Source organism: Aythya fuligula, chromosome 11 (genome assembly GCF_009819795.1).
Source record: "Aythya fuligula isolate bAytFul2 chromosome 11, bAytFul2.pri, whole genome shotgun sequence".
In the NCBI taxonomy this organism is placed as follows: domain Eukaryota; kingdom Metazoa; phylum Chordata; class Aves; order Anseriformes; family Anatidae; genus Aythya; species Aythya fuligula.
In genome coordinates, this window is record NC_045569.1 from 13,805,178 (window position 1) to 13,819,030 (window position 13,853).

At 46.9% G+C, this 13,853-nt stretch overlaps 1 protein-coding gene across 3 annotated transcripts in view; it reads right to left on the reverse strand.

The window, feature by feature from the left end:
* ABHD2 (abhydrolase domain containing 2, acylglycerol lipase) overlaps window positions 1-13,853 on the reverse strand; it is a 35,534-nt gene extending 21,681 nt beyond the window's left edge. Inside the window, exons 1-3 of one of the 3 annotated variants that reach the window (XM_032195308.1) lie at window positions 13,782-13,853; window positions 4,736-4,822; window positions 3,680-3,880 (exon numbers count right to left, since the gene is read on the reverse strand). In XM_032195308.1, the coding sequence (XP_032051199.1) occupies window positions 3,680-3,873 (194 nt within the window). In that variant the 5' untranslated portion in view covers window positions 3,874-3,880; window positions 4,736-4,822; window positions 13,782-13,853. Of the gene's footprint in view, window positions 1-3,679; window positions 3,881-4,735; window positions 4,823-10,664; window positions 10,730-13,447; window positions 13,500-13,781 lie in introns of those variants that run through there. The other 2 variants (XM_032195310.1, XM_032195309.1) reach the window with 2 other exon arrangements.

The following is a 13,853-nucleotide window of genomic DNA, read 5'->3' on the forward strand; positions in this document are numbered from 1 at the left end:
GGCCAGATGCATTCACAGTTACACTGATCTGCTCACAAATGCGAGCGTTTTTATCTCCGAGTGATTCATTTCAGCTGTAGAGCCCATCCCCACGTCGTGATAGGATCTCTCATCCACACCAACCCCTGAGAGCAGCAACTCCTAGGTGTTCCAGAAACATTCTCCTAGCATTTTATGAGTAAAAATGATTCCATTCTGTGCTCGTAGATTAAATTTTAGCGGCTGTCGGACAGCAGATTATGATTTTAGAGCACGTACATCTCCCAACATACAGGAGTTTAGGAAAGCAGCAGCTGCATAAGCAGCTCAAACAAAGCACATAAAAACTGTGCTATTTTTATTAGCAAGCATCAGCATTCAGATCCTCAAAGATGTGAAGTGGAAGTTCAGCAACAGGCTTATTTTTGGAGCATTACTTCACTCCAACCGAGGAGATTAACACTTTAAACATTGACTCTTGCATCTACTTTGATGCGCTATACTACACAGGGTACAGATGACAAGAAAGCAGTCTGCAATTTGTTCACACCAGGGGACAGCCTGAGAACTGCCACCTGCATTACAACAGGTGACAGGTTGTTTTCATCCCCTTTGCAGACCAATCCAGAGGTATTTAAAGGATGATTTGTAAATCAAGCCTTGCTTGAGCCCATCCTTTATTAAGGATAAGTTTACAGGAGGCAAGGAAAATTATTCTCCGTAAGGATGATATTTGTGCCGTGGCTCTACGGGACTAGACTCACACACACTTGACAGTAGAAGAATTGGGAACAGCCAAAAAAATCTCTAGCCCAGTACAGCAAACACTGGCCAAATTTATTTTTGTGATTCTGAAGAGTCAATGCTGCATTTCTACAGGGGTAAGAGGTGGCAGACCTTCTGTACCAATTTGAAAGACAAGGAAAGAGCACCAGTGGATAGGCCTGAGTGCTTGAGGGTACCAGCAGCTGACCTGATGTGCAAGAGGTTTGTAGGAAGCAGCAGATCTTAGAATAAAAAAGGGGTTGATTACGCTTCTCGACTTGGTAAGCAAAAGTACAGAGCTGGACACAGGTTCAGGAAGGGAAATAGAGATGAGAATTCCTTCTAATTTAGGAAAAGTCTTTTGTTTCCCAGTGTTTGATAGATATGTAGAAAGCTCCCAGCAGTTCAGAGAACTGTAAGAAGCAGTACCAACATCTGCAAGTAGAAGGTACCTGGCACACAGCCATCTCGGGCAGTTTTACTGTCCAAAGCTCTTCAATTATTCATCCACCATCACTCGGCTTGCTGAATGATGCTCTGTTTACAATTTATCCAGTAAGTCCACAGGTAAGGATGGTGCCACGAAGGGGAAATACAATAGAAGTGTTTTTCAGTTATTTTTAATCGCTGCACAGATAGAAAGAAATAAGCAAAAACTATTCTACCTGACACCTTGCTTGTAATACCCTCACTCCTTCCTCTCTTGAGCATACGGGCACTGAAGGCACCACATCTGAAAGACAGTTTCCATCTGCACAGAAGAATCAGTGGGAGATCTTACAACAAACCCAGCACTGATCTAACAGAAGGCATTGCTGGGCTACTTATTTTGCTTTCATGGTAGAATTTGAAAAGAGCTGCTTAATCAGCTTTCCTAACACTCGGAATAATTAGCAAGCAATCAAAGCCTTACAAGGTTTTTCAGTGGAGTATAGCACAAGATGTTTCCACATAGCTCTTCCTAATTAGTACTACAAACCATTTCATGCATAATTGCAGGAATTTAAATACATTTGTTCCCTATTAGTCTCCAGGTGACTTTCATGCATAAAGACAGGACTTCTTTGATATTTCAATATTTGCATTTAAAAAAAAAAAAGTCTGCAATAACCTCAACAGAATAGCAAAACCTCATAAACATTATCTCACAACTGTGTCCTCCTTCCAGTAAGCCCTTTCAATCACCACCAGCATTGTATCCCCCTCTCTGCTTGAGCAGAGCTATACAGGTAACAAGACTGAACGACTACTTCTTGACATATTTTATTCTAATTTGTTTGAGTTTGTTTCCTGGGGTGGTACAAGCCTTTCTCACAGCACTCTGCCCAAGAACTGGGTGCTGGAAATCACAGCCACAGGATTCAGAGGAGCTGCCAAGTGTGAGCTCCGAGCTGATCCAAAGAAAAACAACGCGAGGCTGCACACGATGAACACAAGGCGAGGGTTCTGCAAGAAGCTCTTCACGCCTGTAGCTAATACACAACAGATGTACTACAATGTTTAGACATGTTCTGCATTTCCACTCCTTCGGGAATGCTTTGTTCTTCAACTGCGTGGAAGTCCGAAACACGGCTCTAATATGGTGCTGCTTAGGAGCTCGTGCCATGGGAACGGCGCTGGAATAGCAGTAACAGGCTCTGAAACACTCCACAACAAGCACATCCATTTAAGTTTCTAAGTTTCTACCCTGTCATTAATATGTCTTCAAGACTGGCAATCAGCACAGCTTAATGCTTGCTCTTTCAGTGACTAGGGACACGTCAATCCAGAGTGCCACCACTTAAATGGCAAGCGTGTAAAATGGACTAAGGAGGTTCCAGCGACTTGACATGTTTTAGGGAAGCAACTGCTTTGCAGTTATGGCACTAGAAATAATATTCACCTTCAGTGCTCAGCTTCAGACACATTACTATTGAACTCAGAGTGCATCAGGGAATACTCTTTGGGTTCCAATTTAAAATAGATAGTACCTTGTTCTCTCTAAGAGTTTACAAACCCTGTGGTCTAAGATCGTAACACTTCAGGTAGCCAAGGTACCTAAGAGCACTGCTGAAAGACTCATCTTCCCTAAAATGACTATCTTTAAGTCAGCGTGACTTCAGCGATCCACAAGCAAGGTCCATCTGGCAGCACTTAGCACTTACTAAATAATTGATGCATTTAGGGCTTTTAAGAAGGACCTGCAAGTTTTCAAGGTGATTGCAGTGTCAAAGCCCTCCACAGCTTCATGAAGTTGTAGTAAATGCTTCATATTATTGGTGGAGGTAAGGGCAACTGCACTGGTTCTGGAGGTCCTAGAAGGGGAAGCTGAAGATCAGTCTGCTCAAATATACAGCTGACATAACCTCAAATTGAGGGCAAATTCAACAGGATTTTCTCAGAGCTGTCCGGTATGTTGTTACTTTATTCAACTAGTTATGATGATGTGCTTTACCCAGTAATAGATTTCATTAGCCTCCAATTTAAGGCACTTCAAATAGAAGTAGGCACTTTAAAACTAAGAGCCACCCCCATTTTCATTACTAGCACATAACCACACTACGAAAATATTTCCTTCCTGTGAGCCCTAATAGATTTCTTCCCTACTAGAGAGGAGAGTACACGAACAGGAACATGTGCTGATTGCATCCATCCCTCAGCCGTTTCCGCAGACAGCAGCCTGTACACTGCAGCACCTGCATACAGATCCTATACAGAGGGACACACATGTTTCTCCATACATCCATGGAAAACCCTGCACAACGAGGCTTGGTCTTAACCCAGCTTCCTGGAACACTAACAATAGTGAAATCCTGCACTTAGGACATTTATTTCTTCGAGAGAATACCCTGCCATTCATTAGTACCCACAATTAAATACACTAAGCAGAAGGATGCCTAGGTGCAGCTCCTCTCCCCACAACACAGGACAACATGGAAAAAAATCTCCTACTTACTCTCTGGTCAAAAGCGGGCAGGATTTGAGTAGGAAGCGGGACAAAGCAGAGTCCTGGTAAATGAGTTCAGGAGGGGCAGTTGGGCTTTTCAAATTCAAGCAGCGAACAATAACATAGAGAACAGCAGCGACTGCAGCAAGCTTCACCCCATCAAACACTGCTGGCAGCTCAGGGGTTTCCAGCATCACACTCATCTTGAACCTGGAGATAAAGAGCAATATTAAAGCCTTCTACAATATATTGTTGGATAGGAATATCACTTGCCACATTGAAGACCAAACTGTGCTAACCACCTTAATTTGTCAGTTAACAATGCTACGCAAATCCTAGCAGATCAGCTCAGTCTAGCTACTTTGAAGATGAAAGGAAGCTTATTTTGTACTGCTCTAAACGCCCTGACCACCAAAAGGAATGGAAACTGGATGACCTGTTGGAAAGGAGATTTACTCCTAATCAGTGCTGCACTGGAGCTGTAACAGTATCTCAGGTGTCAAAGCCTGCAGACTGCAGCCAGGCAATGCTTTCGGGATCTTGGCCAAGACTACCTAGCTCAAATAGAAGCTGAGTGAAAAGCCAGGCTATAAAGGGATATTGGCAGCTCGGGATGGATGTTTCTTCCCAGATGTACAAGCCAGGCTTGAAAAGAAGAACTTGAAAGAACTACTGTGGTAGGTCCTTAGCTATACTGGTATTAACTCCTGCATGTGTTTAGGGTGGTCACTGTACATATATCACTGAGTTCAGCATTTAATTCACTGTTGTTCCACAGTGAAAGGAGGACTAGATTAAAATCTAGCCCTTCAAGGGCTTCAGAGTAAAGGAAGCGGGGAAAGAGTGGGAGGGAGAATTAAAGAGAAATGCAATATAACAATATCCTTCCAGGTTGAAATCAAATTCTTGAACTGAGCCAGCTGCTTTTGAACATATGGTTCAAATAACTGGATGCAGTTATTACATAGATATTTCATCTGTATTGAAGGGACACTTTTTACCCTTGGTCCTTCCTCTGCCACATGGGTAATGCAAATAAGATAGCAACTGACAAGTAAGCCTTACCAATGTCACTTCTTCTTCAAACGAGGAATAATTGCCAGTCCTCTGTAGAATTTTCACTGTCTGGACCCACGTGCTAGCTGAGCTATCCTGCGAAGGGAGGGAAAACAGATCGATTGTTACTGATAAGGCTGCATCTCTTGGCTGCAATGCAAGAACACACATTTATACAGCGGTCCCATCACAGACTTTGCAATTGATTTGTGCATTCAGTCATAGCCACTTCAACTCTGACCCATCTGCATTGCAAACCTCTTGCCTGTGGAGTTTCCAGGCTAGCTCAGTTGCCTACAGCATACTAATCCCTCTGCAGCATGAGGATAGCTTCACGAGGAGAGAAAACTGCAATGAAAAATAACGTGACTCAGAGGGTCGTGAACTTGCAGCAGACCATGCAGTCATCACCTCTACAGAGATGATGGTGACACCCTTAGTTCCGACAGCTGCCCCAATCTCTGCACCTTTAGAAGACCAGAGGTAACAGCACTGCTCCTCTCAACTCTGTGTACTACCTACACAATTACTGAAGTGCAAAGCCAGGCAGAAAGAAGTTTCCTGCTCCTTTCAGGCAGGCTTAGCAAGGCAGCCTCTCGCAGACAAGTTTACAAACAGCCTCTGCCTGTTCCCACACTTGCTGCTTGAGGAGTTACAGCACATCGCACGTACCACACTTCAGCAAGAAGGTGAGAGCCACCGGGAGGCTGAGACACAGCCACCTAATTAACACTGCTGCACATGCACAAGGCTCGCTGCAGAAATTTGATAATGCCAATAAGAGTGCTGGCAGCCTGTGAGTGCAAAGCAGAAACGATATGGACAGTTTGGACTGGATTCCTCACAGACACAATAAGCTGATATGGAATCGGAACCTCCAAGATAAAGCCCCAGAACTGTCTGCTCCTTCTGACTTGGAAAACGTGCCAGCAGGACAGGCCGTTCTGAAGCCTCACTCTTCTTCCTATCAGGATGACAAAAATCTCAGAAGTACTTGCTGTACTCGATGCAGCTACACCAAAATCCCTCGGCAGAAAACAAGTCTGACATCAGCTATTGATCAGCAGCACGCCGGAGAGCCACAAGTCTCTGCCACCACTGCCATCTGTGCTGCAAGAGAACAGAGGGTGAGGACTGCAGAGACATTTAACGTTGGACACTTCTGAAGCTTTGGTTTTCCAGTCCCAAGCTTCACGGAGAGGGGAGAAAAGAGTAGGCTATTAAAAACCACACTTCTAATCAGATGATCACGAATCCAAGCATAATGTTCTGCTGGCTTCTTCTCTTCGCTGTTTTATTCAGAAAAGTAACAGAGACACCAAGACAAACTTAAGACTTCCCTGCCACACGGATCTTTGGCTAAGTTTGCTGTTTACAGCATTCAATCACTAGTGAAGTTGTTAAAAATAAAACTGAGCACAATTAGTCATTAGCGTTTTGTACTGGTGACTCAGTGTAACTCACCCAACTAGCTCGCATCTCCCCGAGTCTCCTTTCCCAGTTTTTGCTTGTTGCTACCTTTAAGAAGTCTGCTAGCTTGGTGTTTCTCAGAGGAAAACCAGCTAGTTGGTAGGCAGGGTTATCCCTGTCACTTACACACAAATACTCTTCCCTTTCAGAGTCTAAAACCACATCCACCCAACATGTTCTAAGCAGACGCAGACACCTCAAACACGTGCTAAATGCTGGTGTGCTTGCCAGGATCTTTACCCACAGGCTCGGATCAGTGCGGACGGGTAACACGGAGACAGATGGCTGGCTGCACAGATCAACTTCTGCAACGAAACCGGTCTCAGAAGCCCAGGCTGGTAAGCTCAGTGCCCCTGAGCCCACCTGCAGCACTTTGGGCACTTCCTCGAGGCTCTGGTATTGCTGAAGACCTACTTAGACCTGTCTGAGCCATGGCAGATGTGCAGGAACTGAGCCAGAGTACTCAAGCTCTAAAAATTTAAAGGTTTAGCTTACTGAAATGGATTTGAGAGCTCTCTCTGCCTCTAATCACATAGGACAAATGTCTCTATTTACAGGCAGGGATGAGGTCACCTTGCTTCGGTTTTGGTAAACCCTTTTTGCACTGACCCAATGAACTTGCCAGTTTACGAAAAAAGTACAGATAACTCCAGCGTTGAGCCAGTCAAATTTTAATCTTCAATCTCCTCTAAATGGGTCAGCGCTAATACAAGCAAACAGACATTTGCCCTTTTCTGTATACACAACATGGGATTCGCTTTAGCAAGCTAGCCAAAATTAGCAAGGGACAGTAAGTGCATTGCTGGAAGCAATCAAGCCTGCCTTCCCAACCATCACGGGGGCTGAGAGCCACAAGGAACACCAGGAAGCTGAAGCTCTCAGGGCCAAGGATGTTATTTTTTGATGAACCTTAAGTATACAACTCCTTTTTTCTTATTTATAAATCACTAAAAGGCATGACATCCCTAATGAGCTACAGCTCTTTAATCAGGATACTTAAGTCCTGTTTGTGACTTAGCACTAACGTTAAAAATCCATCGTTGGAAGCAAGTGCTGGATTTGTGAAGTCTTTTCATCTGCTCTTTCATCACAGAATAAGAAGTTTTAAACCAAGCAGGAAAGAATTATTTTAGCACTAGTGTTAACAGAGCGCATCTCACTTGTACCAGTACAAGGAGGAAAAAATCAGCAGTGTCTTAATTTCCAGATAGAGATGGAAGTACCAAGAAGCTACAGCAAATCCCTTACGTGTCCCTTCCAGGATGCTGGTTTTGGGAAAGCCACAACCCAGATATTTGCTTGCAAACTAAGTGAAGTCACGCCTGACAGCAAATTGGACTTGCACATGTTTCTGTCCCAGCTTCCCTGGGGAGAGGAGCCTCTTGCAGGGACAGAGGTCGCTTCACTCCCATGACTCAGGGAGGCACAAACAGCATTTGGTAGCCACTGAGCCCTGCAGCTCCTCCACCCGGGCCCAAGCTGCACCCAGCCCTGAGTGCTGGAGAGCCAGGCACCAAGGGAAGCCGCTCCCAGAGGGCTTCTATCAAAACTCACAGTGCCCTTTCTTCCCCACTGCAATTCAAAGAGCCAAAGAGGCTGTGTCTGAACGGATTAAGCAGGCAGACCTCGTTAACTAACTTATTAGACATTTCTTGGACTAGTTTAATTTGGTTTTGGTGCTTGCACAGGGAAGAAAATTCTGAAAGCAAGTCTAGTAGCCAAGGGAAGCAAAACAAAAGCTATGCCTAGAAAGATTCACATCGGAAGGCGGCGTGTGGGTTTTTCCCCCCCTTTTCTGAAGGGAGAAGGAAGGCTGCTTCACTGAAGCTCTTTAGGAAGTGTTCCCAGGAAATTATCTCTAATAAAAGTCAAAGCTCACACCTCTCCCCAGTGTTACACCACACAACCAGAGGTTACAGGTTGTTGATATCATGCGGGACATTTAGGCCTGCATCATGGAGAAGGGAACTTTACTACGGAAAGGGTGGGAACTCAGGGCACTACAAAGAAGAAAGCCAAGCTTTACGTCAGAGGATTACTTGAAACTCACTCCAGGAAGCCTACAGAAACGTGTCAGGGTGTGCTTGCAGCCAGAGGTTTAAATGCAGAGGGAGATGTTTAGAGACCATCCAGATGAAAATGTATGTAGTGAAAGGGCTTGAAGCAGTGTTTCTTGACGAGAAAGACCACGGGATTAAGGTTTTGTAAAGCACTGGAGGACAGCCCGAGGTCACAGCAGCCACCCGAGCACAGGAACCTGAAAGGGGAACAATGAAAAAGCTTCAAGCATTACTGCACAGCCCAGAATCCTGTCTTCTACTGAGCACCCTTTATATAAAAGATACTTATTTTTTCAGCAAAAAAAAAAAGTCAAGCCTGGATTACTACTTCCATCTTTCCAAAGAATTACACAAATACAAGTATTTTAGGGCCACACCAGTACTAACACCATCATTTTAGGCACACAAAGCAAGGCATGACACTGCAGAACCTCCTGTTATCTTCGGGGGTGGCTTTAGAAGACAACACATCAGAACCACTGAGATCATCTTGTAAATGGCCAGAAGTACCGAGGAGTGCATCAAGAGCCAATTGAGCTTCAGACCTCAAAGCACTGAGGGCCTAATTAAGCATTAGCTGAGCACTTGGAGCTCTTTAAGCACTTGGGTTTTCAGGAGATGTGACCAAGAGGGAGAAAGTCACCAGACCATCAGGAGTCTGGCAAAGCCCACTGCGGTTTTGTCATCAGACAAGTTTTTAATCTCCAAGCAAACGGGGCACACTGACACGTCCCATCGCCGGGGTGCTGACTAGAACATTATTTACACAACACGCTGCTCCTCAGGGCAAACCCCTCCGCCTTGTGCCAGAGCCAGCACCCAGGCCAGGATTTGGCTGGCTGGGGAGAGCACAAAGCAGCAGGTACTGTTTACACCCTGTTCCAGCAAGAATTCGTTGGCTGCTGGCTTCATGGGAATTTGACCTTTCCACCAGATACAATATTTGGCTCAGGCACTAAATCTCGGGGTACCGTGAGGCTACAGGGACAAAGTTCATCGCACGAGGCACCAGCAGGGCAGCCAGAAGGACAGCTGCCTTCAACTGCAGCTTTTAGTTTTTGACTCTGAACAATCCAGCACCTGCGGAGCAGAAGCCAAGCCCCTCAGAAGGCTGGCTGCACATGCCAAGGCAGCTCACTTGAGAAAGCACCTGAAAGTAATTCTACAGCCCACAGGGCCAAAGGCTTCTGAGCTCCTTCACTTCCCCAGGAAGGTTAATTTACAGTCAGATGAGCCTTCAATTTCACTTCCTTCCGATTGCCAGGAACTGCTTTTGTTTCTTCAGCTGATCAGAACAGTTCTACTGCAGGACAGGCAGCTCCCGCATCTTACCTAAGGAAGGTGGCACAGACTGGAGGCTGCACAGCAAACGAGCTGGATCCTGTTTGTCATAGATGAATCAAAGAACTTTATTAGCTTTTATTACACGCACCTGATACACAAGATTAAACTCAGACACGGCTATTAAGGCTCTGATGACTCCATAGAAATCAATTAATTGCATCTTATCTTAACAAAGGCTTATGTTATTAAACAAACATCATTCATTGCGTACTGCAGAGACTTAGGACTTTGTCACACCCTAACTACTGCCTCGTGGAGCAGCAAGGGTTCAGCTCTTTGTAGAAGAGGTCAAGCTTACTTTCAGGTACTGTGGGAGGGGAAAAAAGTGCTGGCTAACACCCTTCTGTGGTCTTACAGCAGGTGTCACTTACCTACCGCATTGCCCAGGGCCAGCATTAAGCTCAAGGGAAGAAGCTGAATAAAGGTGCAGAGAACCTGCCAGTCCCCACTCAGAGAGGAATGCTTCCAGCACCCAGCCCCAAGCAGTGAGGTGAGCTGCTGTGAGCTGCAGCACAGGCTGAGAAGAGCCCCAGGAGCCAGCCCCACTCCTTCACTGTGCTGTGAAACGCAGCACCACGCTGTCAAAGCCTCGCCTGTCCTCGGACTCGTTCCCTCTGTCCCCGCACTGCCCGAGCTGGAAGAGCAGCCTGAAGTCCACGCACATCCCAGCTGCAGGGAGCCCAGCTGCACAAGCACAGCCTGTTCCAGGCCGCTCGAGCTGCGCAGCAGGGAACGCCATCCATCAGCAAAGCACGAGTCGAGCCAGCCAGCAGTGCTCGAGCTGGTCTAATCCCGAGTTCAGCAGTCAGCAAACACCTCTACCTGAGCATAACCAGAGCTGAGCTGCCGCTTCGCTCCCAAGCCCTCAGTCAGCCCGCTTGTTTCCCCCCCCAGCCCAGCAGCTCTGCTCCACGGCTGCAGAGATTTGCAGAGTCATTCACGCTGAGGCTGCCCACGACAGGCAGAAGGCTGATTGGCATCATTGCATTCAGAAATTAAACAACAAAGCTTCGGGGTAAAAGAACCGAATACCAGGAGGCAGGACCCGACCAACACATACTTACCCCTACTGAAAAATAATGCAGCTTTTATCAGGATGCTGATTAAAGCAAGCAGGTTTTGGTGCACTAGAGCAGCCACCAGCAACTCACACCTTGGAGAGCTCGACTGCCCTCCATCCTTCTAAGCATGAATGGGAATTTAGGGAGATTACAGCCACACTTCTTAGGGATTTCTCTCTACCTCTTACAAGGACATTCGCTTTGTGCATCTGCTCCCTCTGGTACAAACCTTCCACACTGACATATGCCCGGCCCACACTGTGCAGAACAGGGTGTTCCAGTTAAGGGACAGCCAGATTTGAATGCCCTCGGTGTTATCTTTCTGGAACCTACATCCTGATGCAAAGGCATCTTGGGAAGATGTAAATAAGTTTTACAGAGTATTTCTCAGCAGTAAAGCAAGTTTCCAGAGCCAGGCAGCTGCACTTCCTGGTGAATCCAGAGATACAGATGAAGACATCTGCATATTGTAAAGTACGATGCTTCCTCCACTGCCCTTACCTCTAAGAGAGCACAGGCACAAAGATGTTTCAAGCTCTTGGTTTGTACAAAATTGCTTTACAGAGGAGTTTTGATTATTGCTGCCCAGTGTTGGATGAGCAAAGCTGGCAGCCAGACACAATTATGTTTTATTATCAAGTCAACTGATAGAGCTGGAGAAAAGACAAGCCTCAGGGCACACAAGGCTTCCTAGAGCTGGAAGAGGCTGAGATGTCTGCCTGGCTAGGTCAGCAGCATTACCAGACAACAGGTACGTTGGGCAGGCAGGACTGTCTTCTCCATAAGAAGGTCAGACTGCCCTTGCACACTGAAATGAAGTAAACTGCTTGGTAACAAAGTCAATCGAGTTTAAATTTAATGTCTGAACAGCCAGATGAGTTTTATCAGTTTGTTATCTGAACTGCTTATAAGCTTAATCTTCAAGAGCCATTTAGGATGAAGTGCAAATATTTGTAGAGAAATTCGTTTGCCATATATAGCAGCAGTTGATCTATAGCACACACCACAGAGAGCTGCTCAGAGCTGTACTCTGACACACCACAAGATCTTCCAGAGGACTCAGCAAATACAGATGCCGACTCCAACATACCAGCAAAACTTTGGAGATTTAGGCCTTTGCTGGGAAGTCCACACCAGCAGCTTCAGAGCACCAGGAGCCGTTCCCAAGAAGCAGAAAAGCCAGCTTGCTTTTTCCGTGGTGGGGTAGACGACTGAGCACTTGGCCATTTCTAATCCACTAATGGCAGCATTAGTCTAGACATGTTGCAAACAAGGATCAGAGAGGTGAAGTGTATCATTAAATATTAAATTGCCAACTCACAACACAATCACAAGAAGGCACGAGAAGCCAGAACTTTCAATAATGCCAGCTAAGCTATGGATCTGGTTTGTACTTGCCAATTTTATCGGTTTTTAATGCAGCTCCCTTCTGCACCCAACTCATCACCACACACTGTGGCTTGTGTGGTGTTTGACGTGCTTCACAAAGCCTGAGTACATAAGATCTGCTGGGTCTAGGTAGTGTCAGCACCCTTCAGCTAGAAATAGACACTAAAGACCTCAGCATGCAACCCCCTATTACAGACTTTGCTAAATCCTGTTGGTTTTTAACTTAATCCAAATTCCAGCGCCGCCAGCCCTGGCGCACAAAGGATGAAGAGACAAGAGACAGAACAAGAAAGAAGAGTAACAGGACAAGGTGAATCCTGCAGCACCAAAAACATTTCCATTATTGGGTGAGGTCAGACTGCAGAAGGGTTGAATCGCTGCTCTACAGCCACCATTTGCTATGGTACATCAGAAGACGCCTATAAATGCAGTTGAAACTTTGTGCTTGGCTAACCTCTCCATGTGCCTGTCAAGGACAAATGATGGTGTTTTGCCATCTTTCCTTCTCTCCACCACAGCCCAGAACAGTGACCATTTCACCACATTAATCTCTGGGTTTTCACATGACAAGTTTAATAACGCAGCTTTATGAAACGCTGGAAGCTTAAGCTGCTATTTATTCGCTGAAGAGAAAATCTAGCTTTTACAAGAGGAGCAGAACAAATTGGTTTTTAGCTTAACTTCTTCAGAAGCAGTTTTGCAAGGTGGAAAGCGTTAACCCCAACCTCCATGGCTCTCTGGAGGTCAGAGAGGGAAGAGATTGCACCCCTAGAAGAGACAGAATCCGAGGTCAGCCTTGTGCCCTGTTCAGCTAATTCACCCAGGAACACTAAGGACCTGCCAATGCAAGAGCTGAGAAATGACTGTTTTTAAGAGTAAGACAGGAGAACCCAAATATTACCTCTCAGTTCTTTAATATCCTTCTTGTTCTTGCTCTAAGGAAGGCCGTGTGCCCACTGACCCAAGAGGAGGCAACAACTTATTCAAGCTGCTCTGGTGACACAAGACCTAAACGAGCATCTGGGGAAGGAGCTGAAGTGGAGACCGACGGAATAAAGATGATGCCAGTCACAAAACTCCCCACTCCAGCACAGGAAATGAGCATTAATGGAAGAAGGTGTGGAGCTGAGATATTAGGAACGCCAACAGCCCAACGCTGCCTTCTAGGAAGGCGATATCAGTGGACTGGAACATGCCAACCCCAGCAGCACCACGGACATGGCTCAAGGCGATAACCGCTGATAAACGGGGCACGTAAACCACCGTGCCCCCACCGTGCCCCCACCGTGCCAGCCAGCTGACGAACAGCCCACGAGCATTTACGACACGAGGCGGCAGCGATGATGTGGAAGCCACCACCAACCTGCCAGGGGCAGGCGGGGACCTTTGGAACTTACCAGAGCTGGGACAAGCGTGAAGGAAGAGCAAGAGGGAGGTGATGGATGGCTTCGGAGGAGGCCCACCTGAGGGACGGGATCCCCCCGGGGGCAGCTGCAGGGGAACCCCACCGCTCACACACCCCTTAAAAACATCAGGGCAGCCCCAGGAGCACCAGCAGGAGCAAATCTCCGCTTATTACACCCCACAGCGCCGCCAAGCCTCCCCCCCCAGGCCCGGCGGGCCTTTAAACCCCTCCCGGGACCGAAACCGCGAGGCGCGGGGGCGGAGGAGCCCCCTCAGGTCCCCTCACGGAGCCCGGCCCCCGCTGCGGCCCTGCCACCGCCCCCTCACCTGCAGGCCCCTGCCCGGCCGCCGCCACCGCTCCCGCCCGTCTGCGGCCGCCGCGCTGCCCGTGGCCCCTTT